The 24,501-nt window shown below is 42.6% G+C and overlaps 1 protein-coding gene across 2 annotated transcripts in view; it reads left to right on the top strand.

Annotated features, from left to right (window-relative positions):
• The first annotated feature begins 346 nt into the window (after positions 1 to 346).
• ANKS6 (ankyrin repeat and sterile alpha motif domain containing 6) overlaps positions 347 to 24,501 on the top strand; it is a 45,903-nt gene continuing 21,748 nt past the window's right edge. For both annotated transcript variants that reach the window (XM_054164319.1, XM_054164318.1), the window contains exons 1-10: positions 347 to 696; positions 4,691 to 5,190; positions 7,790 to 7,834; positions 8,355 to 8,559; positions 12,166 to 12,272; positions 13,662 to 13,810; positions 20,119 to 20,329; positions 20,940 to 20,989; positions 22,188 to 22,391; positions 23,999 to 24,164. In XM_054164319.1, the coding sequence (XP_054020294.1) occupies positions 347 to 696; positions 4,691 to 5,190; positions 7,790 to 7,834; positions 8,355 to 8,559; positions 12,166 to 12,272; positions 13,662 to 13,810; positions 20,119 to 20,329; positions 20,940 to 20,989; positions 22,188 to 22,391; positions 23,999 to 24,164 (1,987 nt within the window). The remainder of the gene's footprint in view (positions 697 to 4,690; positions 5,191 to 7,789; positions 7,835 to 8,354; positions 8,560 to 12,165; positions 12,273 to 13,661; positions 13,811 to 20,118; positions 20,330 to 20,939; positions 20,990 to 22,187; positions 22,392 to 23,998; positions 24,165 to 24,501) is intronic.

Below are 24,501 nucleotides of genomic sequence, written 5' to 3'. Positions count from 1 at the left end.
CCCCAGATGCAAGCGGATGACAGAAAACATTTGTGGAAGGGGGTTGGAGCCGCAGTGATCCAGACGCTGCCGGGACGGGGCAGGACGGCTCGGCGGAGAAAGGCGCGGAGGCCAGCGGGCCGAGCTGGCAAGCCTCTGCCCGGCTCCGAGGAGGGCGGCGTGTGACCCATCGCGGCTGCCCCTCCCCGCCTTCCGAGAGCTGCTGGGCTGCTGCAGCCGCCCTCGGCCGGCCTCCTCCCGCCGACGGAGTCCCCTCCTCCCCGCTGCCTTCCCGGCGGCCGCCGAGCCGCCTCCGGCAGGGGTGGGCGCGGGCGGCCAGGCTGCTCAGAGCTCGCCAGTGCTGCCCATGGGGGAATGCGGAGTGCCCCCCCAGGTTCAGCTCTTCCTCCGCGCCTGCGAGCAGGGTGACTGCGAGACCGCCCGGCGCCTCCTGGGGCTGCCCGGCGGCGGCACCGCCGACCCGGCGGCCCCTTCCTCTTGCGGTACCGAGGAGGTGGTGGCGGAGCCCTGCGGGGAACCGTCCGCCCCGCCCGCCCCCGCCGTGCCGGTGGACTGCACCGACGAGGCCGGCAACACGGGGCTGCAGTTCGCCGCGGCGGGGGGCCACGAGCAGCTGGTGCGGTTTCTGCTGCGGAAGGGGGCCTCGGTACAGAGCAGGAACCACTACGGATGGAGCCCACTCATGCAGGCTGCCAGGTAGGGGAGGGATCAAGCATCTGGAAGCCTCCGTCCGCCGTCCCGCCTCGCCGCGGGCCACTGGCCTAGTCAGCGGCAGGGCGGTTACCGCGCCGACAGCAGCCCCGGGGCGGGGATGGGAGGGCCGCCGAGGTGGCTTGGTGACCCTCCTTGCCCCGCCTCGGGAGTGCCGCCGGCTTTCAGACTCTTTGCCACCAAAATCTTAGTCCCCGGGCCGGGGGAGTGGGACCGGGGGCGCAGCGGGGTTCCAGGCGGGTCGGCGGGCGGGGAAGCGCCATGCTGTAGGCCGCGGGCTGTCGTCGCCGGTGTAGCGGCTTTGACCGGGGGCATCAGAATGGTCACCTGTTACCTTCCCCGGGGGCGGGGGAGGAGGAGGAGTCGAGTTTAAATTTGGGTAGGTATGATGTTGGGGGAGTTAGGTTTCTTTTTTCAATATCCAGGATGTGTTGATTGAAGCTGTGCATGATATTTCGTGAGTTAAGACAGTCAATCACAGAGGAAACCTGAATGTGAAAACAATACTCTTTTCCTTCCTTGGAAGTAATGTAGGTGTACATCCTTAGTTAATAATTTATGTGATGTGTCTTATCTACCTGTTGAAAAGTCACTTGTGGCATAAAACATACTGGAGCAAACAGAAATCATTTGCTTCACTTGGCTTTTCCGTATTTTCCTGAGTGGCTTGCTGGAGAATGTGGAAAATCATTGCTGAGGGATTTAATGACAAATCCGAGTGGTTTTCTGCATCAGTGATGCTGTGCTTCGTGTAGCCCTCTGCTGGGTTGTGAGAGGTTCCCAATGCTAATCTTTACGTACAAGTACTCCTTGGGTTTACGTGCAACTTTTGCAAGCTTGGAGGGCAGTGCTTTCCTACAATAAATGAGAGGAGAAAAGTGGTTTTGTTTTCTGTTTGTTTGATAACACATTAAAATACTTGGAAGAAGAGAATCTGTTTCAAAGTCAACATTTCTCTTTTCAGTTAAAACCCATAGCAAGTTCCCAAAGAATGAGTCACACAGCTGTTTCCCAGTAAGAAGAAGGAAGACAGGGTTCAACAATTTTGTTATTTTACAAAGGTTTTTTTAAAAAAGGAAAAAGTTGCAGAAACATTCTTATTTCTCTCCCCTTAATTAAAACCATATGCTTATTCTCAAAACCAATATACTTAAATCTCTAGAATCCTCTCACTATTTACAAAAAGATGCCTTGCTGCCATTTGAAAAGGACTGAAGATACCATTGAAACCATTGGAGAAAACATAAAGAGCGTGTTTCGTTTTAATGGGTAACCAAAAAAGAAACCATAGAATAGAATAGAATAGAATAGAATAGAATTAATGAGGTTGGAAAAGACCTTCAAGATCACCAAGTCCAACCTATCGCCCAACACCATCTAATCAACAAAACCATGGCACCAAGTGCCTCATCCAACCCCCTCTTGAACACCTCCAGTGATGGTGACTCCACCACCTTCCTGGGCAGCACATTCCAATGGCAAATCACTCTTTCTGTGAAGAACTTCTTCCTAACATCCAGCCCAAACCTCCCCTGGTGCAGCTTGAGATTGTGTCATCTTGTTCTGGTGCTGATTGTCTGGGAGAAGAGACCAACCCCTACCTGGCTACAACCTCCCTTCAGGTAGTTGTAGAGAGCAATAAGGTCTCCTCTGAGCCTCCTCTTCTCCAGGCTAAGCAAACTGTACATGTTTAATATTCTGGTCATGGTTAGTCCTGTTGAAATTGGACAGGAGGTAGTAAATATGCACAAAATTAATCATGTGCAGGGACTACAGGCACCACTGAGGTGGCTCAGTGAAGTCTTCCAGGATAGACCTAAGGGCTAGAGTGGCCCCGAGGGCTTAATTCCACAGCTACGTACTTTCTGAAAGGAGACTAGGGAGTTTTCATCTTATGTCTGCTGTTGGTGGTCAGTAGCATTCTTCGAGATTTCCTCAACTAACATCTGCTTTGCTGCAGTGTACAAAGGCTGCTATATGCACAAGGATGTAGTAATCATAAAATCATTTCAGTTGGAAAAGGTCTTTAAGATCATCCAGTCCAAGCGTTGATCTCACATCACCATGGCCATTAAACCATGTCCTGAAGTGCAGCATCTCTGCATTTTTTAATACCTCCAGGGACAGTGATTCCCACCACCTCTCTGGGCAACCTGTTCCAATGCCTGACCATTCTTTCAGTAAAGAAATTTTTCCTAATGTCAAATCTAAATCTCCCCTGGTACAACTTGAGGCCATTTCCTCTCATCTTGTCACTAGTTACTTGGGAGAAGAGACCAACACCTGCCTCACTACAACCTTTTTTCAGGTAGCTGTAGAGAGCAATGATATCTCCCCTTAGCCTCCTCTTCTCCACTCATCTGCTTCTTCTAAGACTCGTTCTTCAGGCCCTTCAACAGCTTTGTTCCCTTCTCTGGACCCACTCCAGCAACTCAATGTCCTTCTAATGAGGGGCTCAAAACTGAACTCAGTTTTCAAGGCACAGCCTCACCAGTGCTGAGTACAGGGACACAATGACTTCCCTACTTCATCTGGCCACACTGTTCCTGAAACAGACCAGAATGCTGTTGGCCTTCTTGGCCACCTGGGCACACTGCTGGCTCATCTTCAGCTGTCTGTCAACCAGCATGTCCAGGAGCTTTCCTATGGGGCAGCTTTTCAGCCACACTTCCCCAAGATTGTACCATTGCATGGGGTTGTGATCTAAGTGCAGGACATAGTACTTGGCCTTGTTAAACCTCATACCACTCCCCTTGGCCCATCAATCCAGGCTGTCCAGATACCTCTGCAGAGCACCAATCTCCTCATACAGATCATTGATAAAAGATATTAAATAAGACTGGCCACAAAACTGAGCCCTGGGGAACACCACTAGTGACTGCTTGCCATCTGGATTTAACTGTTAGTCACAACTCTCTGAGCCTGGCCATCCAGACAGATTTCTAGACAGCAAAGCACCTACCTGTCTAAGGTGTGTGCAGCCAGTTTGTCCAGGAGGATGCTGTGGGAGACTGTCAAAGGTTTTACTAAAGTCCAGATAACACCCACATCCTTTCCCTCATTCACTAAGTGGGTCATGCTGTCATAGAAAGAGATCAGGTTCATGAAGCATGACCTGTCCTTCATGACCCCCTGCTGTCTGAGCCTAGTCACCTGGTTGCCATGCATGTGCTTCATAGTCCCATTAAATATGATCTGCTCCATAACCTTCCCTGGCACCAAGATCAGAATGACCAGTTTGTTGTTCCCCTGGTCCTCCTTCTGGTTCTTCTTGTAGGTGGGTTCCACATTTACCAAGCTCCAGTCAGTTAGGACCTCCCCAGTTAACCAGGACCACTGATAAATGATGGGAAGTGGCTTGTTAAGCACTTCTTCCAGTTGTCTCAGGTATATGCCATCTGGCCCAACAGACTTGTGTATGTCTTCCTCTTGGCTTATGGTGGCTTCGTTTTGGTCTCCATTCCTATCTTCTAGCTCAGGGGGCTGGGTATCCAGTGAAAACCTGATACTACTGCTAAAGGCTGCATCAAAGAAGATAATGAGTACCTCAGCCTTTTCCTGATCTTCAAGCACTATGTCCCCCCTGCCATCCAACAAGGGACAGGTTCTCCTCAGTCCTCCTTTTGTTGCTAATATCTTTGTAGAAGGATTTCCTATTCTCTTTAACAGCTCATACCTGCAACAGAAGCACAGAGTACATGTCAATGTTTTATGCTTATTAAAATGTGGGATTCTTCTGCTGAGGAACAGTAAGGTGGCTCATTTATGAGCATGGTCACTGGAACATGTGGAACGATCTAGTTTACAGTCTTCAGCTGCTGATTTCTCCCCTTCAGTAAGGTGACCGCTGTTGCATTCAGTGCTGTGTGTGTGAGGCCAATTTGGTAACAAAGGTTTTTCCTCTCCAGAGTATGTTGATGTTCTTTGAGAAGCCTTTGCCATCCAAGGTGGTAATTCTTCTCTTTTGCTTTCCCTCAAGGTTTGGACATATAAGCGTGGCTCACATTTTGCTGGAGAACGGTGCTGATCTCAATGCGCAGAATAAGTTAGGAGCCAGTGTCCTCACAATGGCCTCCAGAGGTGGCCATGTCAGTATGGTTAAATTGTTGCTGGAATCTGGAGCTTTTGTAGACAACTATGACCATTTTAGTACAAGTGTACTCAACAGCAGCAGAGATGACCTTCCTGATATTACTCCACTAATGGCAGCTGCTCAGCATGGACATGAGGCGGTGGTACATCTGTTATTAGACTGGGGAGCTGACTGTAATTACGCTGTGAAGACTATGGGCTGGAGTCCTTTAATGCTGGCAGCTGTTAGTGGAAAGGTGAGCTTGGCACAGCAGCTCATGGAGAAAGGTGCTAATCCTGATCATCTGAATGTGCTACATAAAACGCCCTTTGAAATCTCTGTTGGCTTCAAACACAAAGACATGAAGGACTACCTGGAATCTCTCACAACAATCAGACCCCAGGCAGGTATGGAGCATTAGTTTTTTGTTTCTCTTTCTTGAAATTTTGGTTGCATATTTGGAAATGGAAAGGGTTATTTTGTATGTATATGTTGCTCTTTATGATTTTTAACAAGTCTTTTTTGAGACCGTTGGAGTAGGCACACAGACCTCGGCTGAGGCAGGGATGCCCAACTTCTGCAAATTGCTTCATGTTAGCTTGATGAGATTCCTGTCATGCCAGAAAAAATTGTGTGAAACATTTGAAAATGGTTTAATGTTTTGCTTTTAAAACACGTGGTCCAGGTGCTCGTTTAGGAAGAGCATTCCAAAGGTCTGCCTAAAGTAGAACTAAAGAAGGGACATCAGAAAAACAGAATAGGTTATAAAAGAAAGGATATTGCAGACACAAAAGAAAACCTAAACTATGTGAAATCTAGAAAACCTGCCTTGGAAGGAGCAGCTGAGGAAGTTCAATCTACCTCATTTCATGAGGAGGTGGTTAAGAGGTGTGATTAATAAAGTTTCCACGTTAAGGACAGGAACTCCAGTACCTGAAGGCCTTTTTTATATGGCAGCAAACTGTGAGTTTAAAGTTAGAAGAATTTGAATGGGAAGTAAAGCTACTATGTTTTGCAGTGAAGTTTAGACCTGGAGTGACTTAGCAGAGATGTACAGACTTTGACAGTTGCAATCAAGATTAATAAAGATTAATAAATGCCTTTCTAAAACTCATCATCAGACTGCCTTCACTGGGTGTTGCATACAAGACTTGTGGCATGCAGATCAGATGAGGTTAAACCTGCTTTTTTTTCTGCCACCCTCTGAATATATGAAACCTTTTCATAGGCTTTGATAGTAGACTGTGTATTCTAAGAAAGCCAACTATTACTATGGATGAATAACAAGACAGCTCCCCTAAATTTGTGGACAACACCAAGCTGGGGGCAGGAGTTGGTCTGCTGGAGGGTAGAGAGGCTTTGCAGAGGGACCTCGACAGGCTGGGCAGATGGGCAGAGTCCAACGGCATGAGATTGAACACATCCAAGTGCCGGGTTCTGCACATTGGCCACAGCAACCCCATGCAGAGCTACAGGCTGGGGTCAGAGTGGCTGGAGAGTGGCCAGGTAGAGAGGGACCTGGGGGTGCTGGTCGATGGTAGGCTGAACATGAGCCTGCAGTGTACCCAGGCGGCCAAGAGGGCCAATGGCATCCTGGCCTGCATCAGGAACAGTGTGGCCAGCAGGAGCAGGGAGGGCATTGTGCCCCTGTACACTGCACTGGTTAGGCCACACCTTGAGTACTGTGTCCAGTTCTGGGCCCCTCAGTTTAGGAAGGATGTTGACTTGCTGGAACGTGTCCAGAGGAGGGCAACAAAACTGGTGAGGGGTTTGGAACACAAGCCCTATGAGGAGAGGCTGAGGGAGCTGGGGTTGCTTAGCCTGGAGAGGAGGAGACTCAGGGGTGACTTTATTGCTGTCTACAACTCTCTGAAGGGAGGTTGTAGACAGGTGGGGCCTGGTCTCTTCTCCCAGGCAACCAGCACCAGAACAAGAGGACACAGTCTCAAGCTGTGCCAGGGGAGGTTTAGGCTGGAGGTTAGGAAGAAGTTCTACACAGAGACAGTGATTACCCATTGGAACAGGATGCCCGGGGAGGTGGTGGAGTCACCATCACTGGAGGTGTTCACGAGGAGACTTGATAGGGTGCTTGGTTGCATGGTTTAGTTGATTCGGTGATGTTGGATGGTAGTTTGGACACAATGATCTTGAAGGTCTCTTCCAACCTGGTCTGGTCTGGTATATTCTATTCTATTCTATTCTATTCTATTCTATTCTATTCTATTCTATTCTATTCTATTCTATTCTATTCTATTCTATTCTATTCTATTCTATTCTATTCTATTCTATTCTACTTTTCTGTTCCTTGCAGGAGGGGGAAAATGTCTAATTATCTTCAGGATTTTATAAAATTTATATGGACCCTCTTCTCTGTTTTTTCCTTACCTTACATAGTGTCAGCAGTTTCAGAGTACTTTGAAGGCACATCAAAGGAGGAATCTTTCACTGAGAATATTAAAATTTGTAATAATTGCAGTTCTTGTTAGGGGGATGGTGATCTGGGAGCTGAAGGATATCTATTTATGCACAAATAGCAAGCTGTGTAGTTAAATCATCACTCTTGTTTTTGTGACCTTTACAAATTAACCTGTCCATACTCAAGAGGAAATAGAAATGAGACAGCCTGTAAAACTTTTGAGTCACCTTTCAAAATCATCTTGTACTATTTATGTGTTTGCTGTTGTAAAGAGGATTGCATCAAACCACAAAACCATGCTGTGGTTTTTTAATTGATATTTTAACCTTCCAGGCAGGAAACACAAGAGAATTTCCATACACAATTTCCTGATAGAGAAGGGAAGTTAAAAGGCAAAAGGCTATACTGGTGCTTTATTATAGTTTGTAGCTTTGGGTCTGCACAGAGAACTGTAGAAATGATTCATCCTCCCTGAAGAGAATCAAAAGGTTACTAGTGCCTTTTGTGTTCATGTCTAAGCACGTGGTTTACGGTACCTTTATTTATTGCTTTGTAAAATGATTGCTAATAGAAATACTTATTTCTTCCAGATTCAGAAATGAGGCAACCTGATATCTTTAATGCTTTGAAACTGGGTAAGTGGTGACAGGATCCTTCCACCATGTCTGGTTCTTGTAATTTCAGAATATGTTTGTTTGCTAACATGTGACACAAAAGACTTGTTCTGTTGTTTTGGTTTTTTTTTTTCAGTCTTCCTTGTATGGTATCATCTTATGACAAATTAACAGAACTATTCCATACTTGTTTCTTCACAGAGGGGATGCACTGCAGTTTATACAGCCTTTGTAGCTTAGTTGTTACATTTCAGAAAATGGTCTTGTAATGGATTGTACTGTAAGTGTATAGATAGGGAATATAAGGGATAACAGTACCCTGTGTTTATGCCACAGTTTTGTGTACTGAGCTGGTAAGTAAAACCCCAAAGTTCAGTACAAATGTTTAGTTTTAGCATTGCAGTTGCTCTAGCACTTTGATGTTTGCTGTTTTAGTTCTACTAAACGTAGACCAGTGTCAGCAAATCAAAATACCTATTAATTCAGTGACTAAGAAGTTCTTTGTTGCTCATGTAGATTATGTTTTATCACTGTGTTGCAGGAAACTTTCAACTGGTTAAAGCTATTGTTGATGAAGACCTAAGTCAGGTCAATATTACTAATGTTGATGGCGCATCTCCGTTGATGATTGCAGCTGTAACTGGGCAGCTGCCCCTTGTGCAGCTCCTGGTTGAGAAAAATGCTGATATTGACAAACAGGATAATGTTCATGGCTGGACAGCACTAATGCAGGCCACATATCATGGGTAAGAAACATGCTGTCTTTGGGTCTAGCAGTAAAGAAGTTTCATTCTTCTTGTATTCAAGAGAAAAAAAACCCTTTTTGATACTGACTTTGGAAGCACAGGGGCTGAACTGAGAGTCTTATGACCTTGCACTGGCCTCAGCTTACCAGAGCAGACCTGAATGCTGTTTAGATTTCAGAACAAGTGGCACAGCTGGGAACTTGATTCTTGCTCAGTGCACCAGGCAGGCACTAGGTACTTTTGTGCAGATTTCAACTTCCATCCTTTGGTGGGTTTTGTGGTTTGTTAGGGTAGTATCACCCTCTGCCAGGATTATAGGCCTACACAAAGTTGTGAAACCTCAAGGAAATCATATTTCTGTGTGCCATATTTTCCAGTCTTAAAAATCATTCTTACATTGCCCTCTTATAGTCCTCTATTCACCCTTTAATTTTCATAAGGTTTTCTGAAGGGCACCCCCTGGAGAACTAATGGTCAATTTCTCTAAAGCTGCTGTATAAATGCAGGAAGGTGCTGAAGAGTCAGACACCAGAAACTGGTGTGGTATTTCCCATGTGATCTCTGCCATAGACTTGGCACTGTCCATGTACAGAACATTCAGTTTAGGATGGTGAACTTTTCTCCATTGTTGTAGACAGGCCCCTCAGCAAGGTGAAGATTCATTACCAGCTGGTAATACTCACATTAATGGTGCAAATGCAGATCATGCAGATCACAGAATCACAGAACATTAGGGTCCATCCCCTGCCAGAGCATGATCACCTAGAGTAGGTCATGCAGGAACATGTCCAGGTGGGTTTTGAATGCCTCTGTAGAAGGAGATTGACTCCACAACCTCTCTGGGCAGCCTTGTTAGAGTGTTCTGTCTCCCTCATAAAAAAGTTTTTCCTTATGATCATGTGGAACCTCCTGTGCTCCAGCTTGCACCCATTGCCCCTTGTCCTGTCATTGAACATCACTGAGAAGAGCCTGTCTCTGTCTTTCTGATACTTCACATATTTATAAACATCAATGAGGTCACCCTTCAGTCTCCTTCTCTCCAAGCTAAAGAGACCCAGCTTGCTCAGTCTTCCCTCATAAGAAAGATGTTCCACTCCCATAATCATCTTTGTGGCTCTGTGCTGGACTCCTTCAAGCTGCTCCAGGTTTTATCTTTAATCAGCAGATCTCACTGGGCTATGAAAGTGCAACAAAGGTGAAAAATAGGAGGTTAAGTTGTCATTGCTTTGTGAAAAATTTCAGAAGTAGTTCTGAGGACCTCTGTAAGATGAGATTCTCGTACTACTTTCTTTCCAGTGTGGTACTGATAGCTGTGATAGGCATTTCACAGAAGTGCCTGAAGATCAGTTTTTCTGGTGTGGCCATTTTGCTTATCATCAGCCACCCCAGTGCACAGTTGAAGTAAAAGCAGCCAGCAGAAAGTAATGAGCTTTGCTGCTGGCATGTCCCTGTGCTGGTACTGAGACACTCCTCTTGCCCCTGGAAGCAGAGTGTATCTGATTGCTGCCTGTGTTGTGATGATAGGAAACTGGGGAGGGTGGCTGACACACTGGAAGATTGTGCTGCCTTGCAATGAGATCTAGACAGGCTGGAGAGCTGGGCAAAGGTGAACCTCATGGAGTTCAATAAGGACAAGTGCAAAGTCCTGCATCTGGGGAGGAATAATACCAGGCACCAGTACAGACCAGGGGTCATCCTGCTGGGAAGCAGCTCCATAGAGAAAGACCTTGGAGTCCTAGTGGACAGGAAGTTACCCATGGGGCAGCAGTGTGCCCTTGGGGCCAAGAGTGCCACTGGCATCCTGGGGTAGATTAAGAAAAGTGTGTCCAGGAAGTCTAGGGAGGTTCTCTTCCCCCTCTACGCTGCCCTGGTGAGACCACATCCAGTGCCCACTTCAGGGCTCCCCAATTCAAGTGAGACAGGGGTTGTCTGCTGGAGAGAGTCTAATGGAGAGCTGCAAGGATGATTGTGGGACTTGGAACATCTCCAAAGAAAGATTGAGAGATCTGGGGCTGTTGAGAAGGCTGAGAAGGGATCTTATTAGCATCTATATTTGAGGGGTGGGTGTCAAGATGAAGGTGCTAGTCTCTTTTTGGTGGTGCCCATTGATAGGACAAGGAACAATGGGTACAAGCTAGAACACAGGAGGTTCATTTCAACACAAGGAGACACTTCTTTACAGTGAGGATGATGGAATACTGGAACAGGCTGCCCATGGAGGTTGTGGAGTGTCCTTCTCTGGAGACTTTCAAAACCCTCCTGGATGCCTTTCTGTGTGGCCTGCCTTAGGTGGTCTTGCTTTGTCAGGGGGGTTGGACTTGATGATCTCTAAAGGTCCCTTCCAGCTCTTAACATTCTGTGATTCTGTGAGATACTGCCCTTTTGAGTTTCCTGAAGGACTGTGTTATGAAAATTCCCTTCCTGATTATATGAATCACTCTTTCTGACATAAGCAGTTGTTAATACAGTTTCAATGTTTGAGGTAGTGGAATTTTACTGGAAGCTTTGGTATTGTTCATGCTTAGGTAAAACCAGCTAAGACTATGGCTCAGTGGAAGGACCAGAAAGACATCCTAGTCATGGAGATAAGGACTTGGCTTCTTAGAAACCTAGAGGCATCCATGAAGGATAAAAGATATCCCTAGTCAACCAGGATAATGTCAACATTATAGCCCCTCCAACACATTTTGTGAACCCTCCCAGTGTTGTCTGGCAGCTTCAGTATTGGAGTTGGCAGTCACCTATTGCTACAGAAAAACATTTGTACTCTGTTGCTTATGCACATTACTTCATTTTTATACAAGATCAGTCTCTGCTCAAGTGGATTTTTGTGTTGAATACATTTTCTCTAGCTTTGTTTTTTACAGTGTTGCTTTTAGCTCCCATGGCAAGTCTTGCTTATTTATTCAGGTGTATGAGCAGGGAAAGTGGGAGAGGGGGTGAAGGGAATGGGGTGGTGCTTTCCTTTTATACAACTCGCTTTCATGAGCTCTTGTTGGAAAGTGTTTGTGTTGCTTATTATTTAATGCTGATTGTTTCTGCATTTTAAACACCTCAAGGATGTGACAATGCTCCTTCTTAATTACATAACTTATATTTCTAATTAAGTGAAGTACTGTTTGGAGTTTATAAATTGTCTTCAGTCAGTTTGGCTTTTCTGTATGTAATTTCTTACCTGTTCTGCAGATGAGGTTGTGTTGAAGTATTACTGATGGCAAATGATGACTAGTCTACTGACTTGGCCTTTGCATCTGCTTTTTTGCCCTGGGCATTTATGGCCTTTCTTTGGGAATGTGTTTGTCAAGGAATTCTAGAGTCAGTTCCAAAGGGTGAGCCTCAGCAGCTGACTGTTCAAATGACATTTTTTGTCGGCTGACATTCTGTGTGTTGATTAGTGTAATTAATAGTAACGAGTGGCTGACAAAGAAATCCGTGGGAGCTTCTGAATGCCTTGTGAACAAATTTTAGATGTGGTTAACTATAGGAAAAGGAAGACTCTGATTTCATTTGAGGAGCAATGGTATAAAAGAATGAAAATGGAATATTAGGGTTTTAATAGGGTTTTAAACATGAGCAATGCCTTTTTTTTTTTCCCTTCCCATAAAGAAACAAAGATGTTGTGAAGTATTTGTTAAATCAAGGAGCTGATGTCAATCTTCGTGCAAAAAATGGATATACAGCTTTTGACCTGATAATGCTGCTGAATGACCCAGGTATGTTATTTCAAGGAGCACTGAAGAAATGTACTACATAAACAGATAAACATACTTTCTTGTCTATAGAATACATTAAAGTTGGTAGGAAGTATCCTCTGTGGTCTGGACTGGACTGGACCAAGAAAGGAGAGGATAATGCCTGAAAATGGTGAGTTTTGAATTATTTAATCAGATGAGTGTTTGCATGTATGGGATAACAGATTTTGTATATTCCTCTTGCCTTCCTTTGTGGAAATGCTCCAACGTTTTCAGTGTCACCAGAGCTAGTTCAGTGGCATTTAACTGTGGTGGCCCAGCTATTCTGTAGTGTCCTTAGCACAGATCTGTGAACTGGAGCTAGCAATTTCCACTCAGTAAACAGCAGTAAAGGGACAGGACAAAGAGTGCAGTTGGAGCAAAATGAGTGGACTCCTGGCTGCACCTCCCACTACATCTATAAAGGCTGAGAATAAAGCACACTTCAGGGTTCTGATTGTTTCTGGAGGACTGCTTTAGAACAAAGCAGCATGTTTTAGGGACACTTCAAAGAAACACATTTAGGTTTTGATGTAGTTTGTTTAGCCTGTATAATTTGTTGTTGTTAACCTTTCATGGTACCTGAATTGCTTTATCTGAATCAGAAAAGACACTACTCTTGATGGAATTACTGTTTATTTTTTCTGTATTTACTCTTTCTGGTTGCTAGCAAATACCTTTCCTTTGTCAAAAGCAGATCACTAATAATATGAGATCTTAAATAGTGAATTATTTTATAACTAACTTCTTCTATGTCTTGTTAGTTCTCTCTCTATATATACAAATGTAGGTCAGTTTTGTCCACCCTTCCAAAAGTTTCCTGACTTCTTTATAAAACAGATATTTACAGAGATTTTTTTTTTGCTGTCCTGTCCTGATCTCATGCTTGTTCTTTTTTCTTTCCTCACCCTTTTTTCCCCTTACTTTTTTGTCCATCTCTTTTCTTACCGTGTCTTTTCAGTCCCTTCATTCTCCAGGCTGAACATCTCCTTTCCCTTTGGGATTTAATTTCAAGCTTCTTTTCTGCAACCTGTACTCGAAGAAAGAATATTCATTTTTCTCTACTCTCTTCTGTGTCAGGTGAGAAAAGGGAGCATCACAATACCTTTTTTAACCCCTACAAAGTGGAGGAAGCAGTTCACTTGGTCACATGCATGCTTATTTATATTGAGAGGTGATGGTAAGCCTGCAGCCTGCTGTGTTGGGGAGAAGGTGTGGGAAACCTAGGTCAAGAAAGAAGGTTTGGGGGATTCATCTGCCTTGTGATCAACTACTACTTACATGGGATTTATAGGTAAAGTGTCAGCATATCAGTCATAATTTTGGAAATCAAAGCAGACTAAACATTATCTTAATTTTGTTTTCTTCTAGACACAGAGCTTGTGCGGTTACTGGCATCAGCATGCATGCAAGTAGACAAAGACAAGAACAAACTCAACACCAGATCATCTTTGCCTTGTTCCAGAAGTAGACAGTCCTTAAATGTCCCAGTGTTGCCAGATGATAAAGGAGGTCTAAAGGTAACTATATTAATTCTCCATAAATAATCAGTGCCTTGTTTCCTGTAATGTATGAAGCAGAGGAAGTGATTTCTAAGAAGTATTTTGGATCTAATAGTTAACTGGGTTTTTTGGGGGTTTGCCTGTTCTGGGTTCCTCACTGACCTCCTGGTGAAATGTAGAAGAGGGTTGACTTAATTTCAACCATGTATGAAAACAGACTATTGACATTGAAAATTAAGATCATAGCAGAAATGTTAATACTGAATACAAAGAGTGGAATAGGGTGCATTTCAGGCTTACATGTCATTTGGCATGCTGTATCCTCTCCTTGAAACTGATAGTGGGAAACCACAGAGTAACACCAGGTTGTATGCCATTTAAAGAGAGATACTATAGGTTACATTGTTCGTTTGTGAAAGAGAAGGAAAGTAAGTTAGCAGATGACACCAAATCAGGTGGGAGTGTTGATCTTCATGAGGGTAGGGAGGCTCTGCAGAAGGAATTGGATAGATTGGATTAATGGGCCAATGTTAGCAGGATGAGCTTCAACAAGGCCAAATGCCAGGTCCTGCACTTGGGTCACAACAAGCCCAAGCAATGCTACATTCTTGGGGAAGTGTGGCTGGACAGCTGTCTAGCAGAAAGGGACCTGGGGGTTCTAATTGGCAAGCAGCTGAATATGAGCAAGCAGTGTGGCCAAAAAAGCCAGTGGCATCCTGGCTTGGATTAGAAATGCTGTGCCCAGCAGGAGTAGGGAGGTGATTGTCCCCTTTACTCAGCCCTGGTAAGGCCACACCTTGAGTATTGTGTTCAGTTTTGGGCACCTCAATACAAGAGAGATGTGGAGGTGCTGGAGTGAGTGCAGAGGAGGGCAATGAAGCTGGTGAAGGGCCTGGAGAATAAATCTTATGAGGAGTGGCTGAAGGAGCTGGGGCTGTTTAGTCTGCGAAAGAGGAGGCTGAGGGGAGACCTCACTGCTTGTCCATAGCTACCTGAAAGGATGTTGTGAGAGGCTGGTGCTGGTCTCTTCTCACAGGTAATTAGTGATAGAGTGAGAGACAACAGCCTCAAGCTATGTTGGGGTAGTTTTAGACTGGACTTTAGGAAAAATCTTTTCATGGGAAGAGTGTTCAGGCATTGGAATGTGCTGCCCAGGGATGTGGTTGAGTCAGCAACCCTGCATGTGTTTATAGGTCGTTTGGATGTAGTGCTTGGGGATATGGTTTAGAGTTGAACCTTGTAGAATAGGGTTATTAGTTGGACTTGCTGATCCCCAGGGTCTTTTCCAACCCAAATGTTTCTGTGATTCTGTGAAAATAACATTTTTTGATATGTGGAGGGTCATCAAACTCTGGTCTCTCTGTACCAGCATGAGAAGAGAGTGCACAAGTGAGGGACCTCTCTTGGGTTTTGTAGCAGCAGTGCCTCCGTGTGGACAACAGCTTTGTGCTGAGCCAGGACTGTAAACCAAAGAGAGTTACGGTGGGTCAGTCAGTACATAAATTTTCTATCTAGGTCATTGCAAATGGCAGAATGTGGGGTCTACAGAATCATGAGAGTGTAGAAATGGGAGGGAATTTGAGAGGCTCACTTGCCTCTATGTAAAGAGACAGGATGAACATACCAAGAACATCATTGAAGGAAGTTTATGAGTTGCTGGTCTTTCTACTCAGTGGTGAAGATGATCCCATGGCCCCATCATCTGCCTCAGCCCCCTGTTCTGCTGCCTGTTGCTTCTTGTCGTCATTTTCCCCTTGATCTAACCTATATCTGTCTTGGCTGCATATTAAATTGATTGATTCTTGTTCAGTGGCCACTTTCATTTTCCTAAGAACTAGATAAATAGTTAAGGAACTATCATATTCTCTTAAGTTTCTTTTTCTAGACAAAAAGACTACATTTGAATTTCATTGTGCAAGTTGTATTTCCTAACCTTTGTACTATTTCTGACTTAGACGTCTGTCTGTTAAGATGAGAGATCCAAGATGAGTCTTGGGATATTAATGACATCCCAAACCTGCTTGCACAGTTGTGTGTTTCATGCTGTTATCAGTGAAATTCACCTTTTTTTGCTGCAGTAACACCGCAGCATCTGTGCATCAATAGAATAGAATAGAATAGAATAGAATAGAATAGACCAGACCAGGTTGGAAGAGACCTTCGGAATCATTGTGTCCAACCCATCATCCAACACCATCTAATCAACTAAACCATGGCACCAAGCACCTCAGCAAGTCTCCTCCTATACTTACTTTATACTTACTTACTTACTTAGTAGTATGTTATGACTTGGATTTTCTTTTCCTGCTTTGCTACTTAATTCCTTTTGTTGTACACTGGATTTCTTCTTCTTCTGTGCCAGCTTGACCTCTACTGAATGTCAATTTATCAGTGTTTAGAGTATCTAAGGTGCTCACAGAACTGTCTGGATAGATGCCTTCCACCAGCTGTACAAAATATGTTACATTTCATCGGTGCTGTTGCTAATGAACATTTCCAAACTTCTGTGTCGCTCCACTGTCGTAGTTTGGGCTGGGTGCCCTCTGCTACAGGGGTGTTTCCTGTGGCCAGAAGTCCATCCCAGTGGGTGGACTCAGGAAATTAGGTATTTCTACCATAATCCCTTGCACCACTATAAATTTTGCGGTGGGGTCTGGCACTTCCTCTTTCCTTCCCTCTCCGAGACTTGGTAACTGGGGGAGAGATCTCCCGGCCATGGGCCTGATTAGGCCCAAGGCCACAGGGGGATGGGCAGTCTCAGGCCTGGCCAGCTGAGACTAGCCCAGCAGAGGGAGGGGGAAGAAGGAGCCCTGGGGGTTTTGGATGCACCCTCAGGTGGGGTTTGGAGTCTTTCTGGGTTTGCTTTGGTTTCTTTCTTGTCACCATGTTTCCTTTTGTGCACACTCACTGTTCTCTATTTAAACTTTCATCACCTTTGCAATCCGTTTGTCTGAGTCGTTATTTCTGCCTGTGGTGGGGAGGGGATCTGCTCCAACCCATTACACTCCACACAGTATGTCTTCCCAATCTGAGATCCAGTTGTTGGTAATCTGTTTCTTAATATGCTTTTTGGCAATGATAGAACAATAGAACAATAGAACAAACCAGGTTGGAAGAGACCTTCAAGATCATCATGTCCAACCCATCAACCAATCCAACCCACCTAATCTGATGCTTCCTCTATATTAATTTTACTTGAAGCACATTTTCCTCAGACATTTGATTGGACTTGATGATCTTTGAGGTCTTTTCCAACCTTATTGATTCGATGATTCTGTGATTCTGTGATTATTGTTACATGGGATGGTAATAAAAGCTTTATCAAAGTCAAGCTGTTACACTTTTTCCTCCTTCCTGCACACTTGGATAGTTGTTCTGTAGGAGATACTGATTTTCGTGAGATTTATTCCCAACAAACCCATACCAGCCATCTCTTACAAGCTGTGATGATGTGCAGTTTTTTCACTGACAGACTTTCAAGTCCAGTGTTTCAATTGGTAAATTTTCAGATTATCCTCTTTGGGGTAAGAGCAAGAATATATTTGCCTTTTGCCTGATTTCTGTAACTTCTTTCATTCTCTTACCTCAATGTGTTCAGAGGTTGTGTTGTCTGTAATTACTCTGGGTAATTTTAGTCAGTTTTGCCTGGTTTTAATTTGTGTAAAATATTCTTACTCTCTTAAGGAAATGCATGTATTTTCCTACCTTCCTCCTATTAATGATATTCATAGTAAAACATCTGTAGGCTGGTTTTGGAGTTTTAAAAACCACAACAAACAAACACTTTTCAGTGTTTCCAGTTTGATCAATATTGTCATTAACTAGTAGAACTTTTTATTTTGTTGTGTTTCTTTTATTTGCAGTTTATGCATAATATAGGCCCTTGTTCCTTTACCTGCTGGTTATGTAGTGGATAGCTATGATTTCATTTACCCCTTTCAAACAGGAACTGCTAAATGCTTTGTTTCTTGCCCTTTTGTGGACTTGGAAAAACAGTTGTGCCTTTTCCATATGGGAATAATTTGTTTCCTCTCTTTTTCTCTTGCCCGTGCTTCTTCAAGAAGTTATTCTCAATGTCTGTTAGATCAGAGTGAATTATCACATTTAGTTTCTTTTTTTAGATTAAAGTTGTCTGAGGGCAGACATTTCTTGTTCTTCCTCTTCCTCTTTCACGCCTAATACTGTTGCGAATGTCTAAAATACTTCTCAAATGGCAGCAGCATTTTCTGTTATTTGATACTATTGCTTTTCCCCACTGCTACTAGATTTCAGCCTTTTGACAGACTATTTTTAACCACAAATACATTTTTGTTACTTGCCTGCTTCAGTCTAGTTTAAAGCCCTGTATTCCAACTTCATGTATGATGCGTGAGGTTATATGGAGAGGCCACAACCTTCTGCAAGAGTAGACTGGAAATTCCAGCGCTCAGAACCACCATACTCTAAACATAGTATCATAGTATAGTATCAGTCAGGGTTGGAAGGGACCTCCAGGATCATCTAGTTCCAACCCCCCTGCCATGGGCAGGGACACCCCACACTAGATCAGGCTGGCCAGAGCCTCATCCAGCCTGGTCTTAAACACCTCTAGGGATGGCGCCCCAACCTCCTCCCTGGACAACCCATTCCAGGGCTTCACCACTCTCATGGTGAAGAACTTCTTCCTCACATCCAGCCTGAATCTCCCCAACATCAGAGGATAAGATGAACCTTCCACTGTTTTCCTTTATGGTACCATAGTGGCTATACTAAGTCCATTACAGATTAGTGTGTGATATGATCTTATGCTAACAAAGCAGAAGCACTGTGGGAAGAGTAACAAAGATGCTAGGAACTTAGAAGTAAACTTTGTTACAGAGGCAAGCTAGCTTCAGTGAAAAAGACCAAACCACGTTGTACAAACAATCTATTTTGTAAGATCATTGTACTGTGTTAAAACTAGATATTCTTTTTTCCTTTAAGTTCCTTTTCAAAAGTGAATAAATACTGAACTGTGTGGGTTTTATTGCTTTCTTGCAACTATTTGTCTCTCTTGCCTTTTTCGATCAGGTCTTTATTGCTGAAAGTAATGTAAATCTTTATTAGTTATGGCTCCAAAGAGATATGCAGGTCTGAGAAGTCTATCCATTACTAATGTTCTGTGCAGATTTAGAATATTTTTAATGATCATGTGTCAGAAGGATTGATTTACAGGGAATAAATTTGCAGGTTATATTACTTTTACTGTATGACAGCTGGGAAGACGTACATCAGTCAGCAGTTGAAAAATGTTAAATGCCAAGGAGAGAGGGGAATATAAACTGTGAGAAGGAATGTCTAGGAATAAAAAGTAAGCTAGGAGAATGTATTACCTGGATTGATATCACATAAAGCTGCCTTGATGAAGTATCATCACTTTTTACATGACTGTATTATTTTTTTGAAGTGTTCCTGAAAGGGAAGACTTAGTTACCTACAAGCCACATAATCTTTGATACAGATTGCATTGGTCTTCTTATTACATCCTATATAGGTCTTGTGTAGTCTAGAGACATGTCCTGCTAAAGACTTGAAACATTTTGCACTGTCTGCCTGTGAAAATGCTGTGAAAATGCTGCAAATGCTTGGATACATTTTATTTTGAGCAAAGATGGTCCTTTTGTGTAACAGTTTCCACATATGTGATACTTGTATCGATGGCAATTGTAGGAGTAGTAGTCCTGAGGTTTGTGGTTCCTTGCCTTGCTCTCTTTCAGTTTATAGTCTTTCCAGTCTGGCAGGGTTTAAGTGATCTGTGTAGTAGCTCTGCATGGACTGTTAGTCTTCAGTTTTACAGGAATACTATCAGAACTGCTCTTCTTGTTTGCCACTGATTTTGAAGATCTTAAGGAGAAGCTTTTGTGCAAATTGGATAAACTTCTATGCCCTCCGCTAAAAAGCAGAAAATATGCATGCCAGCTCATTGATACCAGGGAGTGTAAGAATGGAGAATGGATGGTGAAATTGGAAGTTACTGGGAAGATTGAATGTTTGCCATGTAGCTGTAAAAACTTCCCATCCAAATTGCCCTAGTACTTTTACCTGCCTTTTCAGGTATTGTAGAAAAATACTGTAAGGCGTTTACCAGATGAAAAATAAGGAAAGAGGTCAATTTTATACCTACAAATTATGGTCAAGGTTTCTATTCATAAGTGCAAACCAGTTGCAACGTTGCTTTTGTAGTGTATCACAAAAAACTCCTTATCAGTGCTGTAAGGATTACTTAATTGTACATTTCTTCTCCTCTTTTATTTTTTTTTTTTTTCATTTAGTTGGAACTAAATTATTGTGTCTTCTTATCAATCTAGTCCTGGTGGAGCAGGATGTCCAATCGGTTCCGTAAGCTGAAGCTGACTCAGACCTTGCGCCATGGATTTCCTTCCAGTCAGTTTGTGCCTTTTCCTGATGAGTCTGAACCATCGCTAAATTCCACCATAAAAGCAGTTTCACAGAGTGATACGGACACCCCTGGGAATCTTGATGCTGCTACATCTTGGATTACAAATAACAAAGCTAGTGGTAAAGCCAGAGTTGTCTTACGGGAAATCAGTTCTCATGGGATTGTCAAGATGATGCTATTTCAAGTTTATTGATCTAGTTTATATTTAGCTTCATATAAGCTAAGATCCATAGTATATTTGTAGTACAGAGAGAAATGTTTCTATTCATGACTGTTGATCATACTGAACCTGAGTGCACCATCATTTAAGCAGGAGAATGGTAACATAAATGATGTTACTGTTCTGTAGCAAACACCATTAAAGTGGACAGTAGAGGCAGGGCACGTAAAAGTTGTTAGTATCTTCAATTAATTTATATATTGAAAAGAAATTTATTTAAATAAGTAATTCTGAGGAGAAAGAGAGGTTGGGCAATATGAAACTGTAGAGTACATCTACCGAAAATGTAGAGTTCTCCATATAGGACCTCCATAGTTTGTGGTGTGAAATAAGATTATTGGCTTAACTTAAATTTAGGTACATGGCAGTGTCACTGGAAGTCTAGGTTCTATGTACTTACTGAGGGTAAAGCTGTTGACTATTTGAAATTAATAAGCTATCTTTGAAAACAAAAGTAGGAGTGTGTAAGCAATCCCACATAACTTATGTATTTTTTATGTATTTTTCAGTTGTGAACAGTGCAAAAGGAGGAAAGGATGATGAATTATTGACAACCATGGTATGTTGCAGTGCTCTTGCTGTGTTCAGCCCAGTTCAGAAGGTCATGCAGCCCACATCATTTTTTACTTTTTTACTTGCTGTCCAAGTCAGTGTTGGAAAGAGAGCTGTCATTTGTTCATGGTCACTAGACAGGAGCTGACAGGCTGCAGTACATCAGTAGTTCTTAGAGTGGGGAGTATTACAAGTAGTATGGTGTGGAAGCTGTTCACAAGTATTGAATTTCTTTCAAGAGTTACTCATACCTCTGTATGTGTATGTACCTCAGCACTGAATTACTAAAACAGATGAAACAGACGGAATGAGTTGCTGACAGGCAGTATGCTCTGAGTAAAACATGAATGGAACATAACACAATATGAAAGTGAGAAGTTATTAGGAGAGGCAACCATGAAATACTTAATTTGGAATATTTATGTCTATTATTCTGGTTCTTCTGTTGTGCTGTAGCTTTAAATTCCCCTACAGCTTGCTCTCTGGCATTAAATTTTGCTGGTTATCCTGTACTTTTTTAAGAAGGTTCATCTTGGACTCGATGATCTCAAAGGTCTCTTCCAACCTGGTTAATTCTATTCTATTCTATTCTATTCTATTCTATTCTATTCTATTCTATTCTATTCTATTCTATTCTATTCTATTCCGTTCCGTTCCATTCCATTCCATTCCATTCCATTCCATTCCATTCCAAACTATTCTATTCTAAACTATTCTATTCTAAACTATGTGACTGACTGACAGAGCTCCAGAGTGCCAAATTTGTTATGTTGGTGTTTTTTTTCCCTCTTTCTGGAGAACACATGCAGCCCAATCAGGCAGTTGTTCACTGTTTCCACGTGTCCTGTCTGGGAATACAGAAAGGACTACCTCATTTGTTTGGAAGTTAATTATTCACACTTCTATTAAATTAAATGTCAAGCAAGATTGATCCCAATAAAGGAAGAGGCAGTTTCTGCCACTTAAGGAACTGTATTAAATGAATAGGCATATTGATGGGTGCCAGAACATCCGCTGGATTATGTATTACTATGTGTCATCCATCTTCACAAGCACAATTTTTGTGGCTTGCTTCCATTTTATTTTGTTTAAAAATGCATTTGTCTTTTTATTTAACTTGCAGTTTTGAAGCTGTATCAGCTCCCAGTAGTTGCTCTTAAGAGGCTGCTCTTTTCTTTTCCCCTTTTGTTGTTTCCCTCTCTCAGCTAAGAAGCAGTGCTCCATTCACCAGACTGCCCAGTGATAAGCTGAAAGCAGTGATCCCACCTTTCTTGCCCCCCTCGAGTTTTGAGCTTTGGAATTCTGATCGACCGCGACTCAGCAAAGATGGCAAAGCTGAACAGATGAGAACTGCCTGGCCACAGAGGGCAATCAAACATGATTTTAACAGCAGTGGGAACTCTGATATAGTAAGCAAACAAAATGTGTGCAAAATTACTGTTATGTTCAGGCTGTACTTACTGGAGAGCCACACTGTGCTTCCGATTAGAAATTACTTCAAATGTAGTGTCTCAGTAATGGCTTGTCCTTTTAAACTCTGCTGGTTAGGAGGAATACACATCTCTGTGGAAAAATCATAAATAATAAATGGAACAAAAGTTTGTGTGAAATGAAATGACCTGTTCTCTGTTACCCAGAACAAAGCCTTAATGAATTTGCTGCAAACTACTAAAGTGGCTGCTGGTTCCACTTACGTATGTTAGTTGTCAAAGTAGGTACAGTCATTGGAGTGTGGTTGTGATTTGGAAGAAGACTAGAGGCAGAGGGAAAGAATGGAAGTTTCCCAGTTTTCAGAAGCTAAAGGGAAGAAATACCAGAGGCAGAAGTATGCAGACAATATTCAGAAAGGGTAGTAATAAGATTTTAACAGTTAGTGTTAAAGGGATACAGCCTTGTGCAAATACTGTAAAAAGGGGAAAAGTCTGAATAAATTCTGATTTTTATAGAAGAAGCTTACCTGATTCTAAGATGGTTTTAGTAAAAACACAAAACAAAAAAGGAGAGCTTGTTTATCTTGAGACAGGAAGCAAAACAACCTTCACAACCTTTTGCAGTTAGTAGGAGAAAAAGAAGTATTTACTGCCCTGAATTTAGACTCTTAATAGCCAAGTGTCGAGAAGAGCTTTTATACTACTCCAGTACTGTATTTCATGTCTGTTCTAGAAATGGGGTAACAAAGACATATCAGGAGGAGCTTCTTTCTGTCTTACTTTTTTAGGTGAAATTTAGCTTAATATTAGTTGAGGTGATTTAGATGGAATAATGTGGAGTATTAGAAGGGAAGAGATCACAGGAAGGTAAATGTTCATTATCCTAAAAAAGATGATTGTAATAACATAAGCAGATAATTGGCACCCATATATAAAGAGCAGAGGAAGTATTGCCATTGATCCTTCTGTGAGGAAAGAAGGGTTTTCTTAAGGGAATAGGAAGAAGGAGAAAAGCTTAGTAAGTCAGAGTTGGAAGAAGTTATTTGAGCAACAGGATAAGAAACATGAAAAGCTGAGCTCCAAGAACCACATTTCAGATGTTTGGCAGTGGCCAGTGGTGTAAAAGTAGAAGAATTGAAGGAGGACATGGATGTGGTTTAGTGTCTCAGTTAACACTAGGCTGTAAAATGATGCAGGTTGAAGAGGACATGAAAATGCAACTAGAGGAGACAATGTTTGCATCACTTATTGCCGCTGAGGAAGAAACAACGATATGGTGGATAGGAAGTAGGTGGTAGCTGTTTTGTAATATGGGAGAGAAAGGTGGGATTCTGCAGGAAAGAAGTTTCAAGTGATAGTTATCCCTCTGCTCATAATACTGTGTGTATATTGTGTTTCAAGTGCAGCATGTAATTATATAAATATATATTCAGTATATTTGTTTATCTAAAATAAGGTTATTTCAGATGCCCTATTTGTTCTTCACTGGAAGTTTCAGAACTTGCAAGAAATGAAATAGCAGTCAAAGTTTGATCTTTTGTTTTGCTCTAACAAGAAAGATGAAAATTATTGTTCTTGTTTTCCAGACATCTATTAGCAAAGGTAACAGACCAGTCAAATTACCAACATTTGCAAGAAGACCTGCATCTCCTTCAAATTCCAACAACTTCAACCATTCTCCGCATTCTTCTGGTGGATCCAATAACATTGCAGGAATTAACAGACATGGAGGAGAACTGCACAACAGATCAGGTCCCACATTGGTTTTATTTTTCATAAGAAAGTGGGTTTTTTTTTTGGTTCAGCTAAAAAAAATCGTATTTATGATGATGGCTCCTACAGCTGTATAAACAAAAACTTCTGTAAACTTTGTTGGAACAGGATTGGACTTTGGGGACCCACGTAAGGGAACAAAAGCCTTATATCTGTTACAGGAGTCTTACAATGTAGCCCTTGTCTCAGAAAAAGCATGTTGATTTAATTGAGTCCACCCATGACGAGTCAAATGGATACTTGTTCATTTTAACATACCTTTTGTAGAGCTGTAACCCGTTGTCATAGAATAGAATAGAATAGAATAGAATAGAAT

The sequence above is a fragment of the Dryobates pubescens genome, chromosome 9 (assembly GCF_014839835.1).
Source record: "Dryobates pubescens isolate bDryPub1 chromosome 9, bDryPub1.pri, whole genome shotgun sequence".
Taxonomy (NCBI): Eukaryota; Metazoa; Chordata; class Aves; order Piciformes; family Picidae; genus Dryobates; species Dryobates pubescens.
This window is presented reverse-complemented; position numbering and strand designations above follow the sequence as displayed.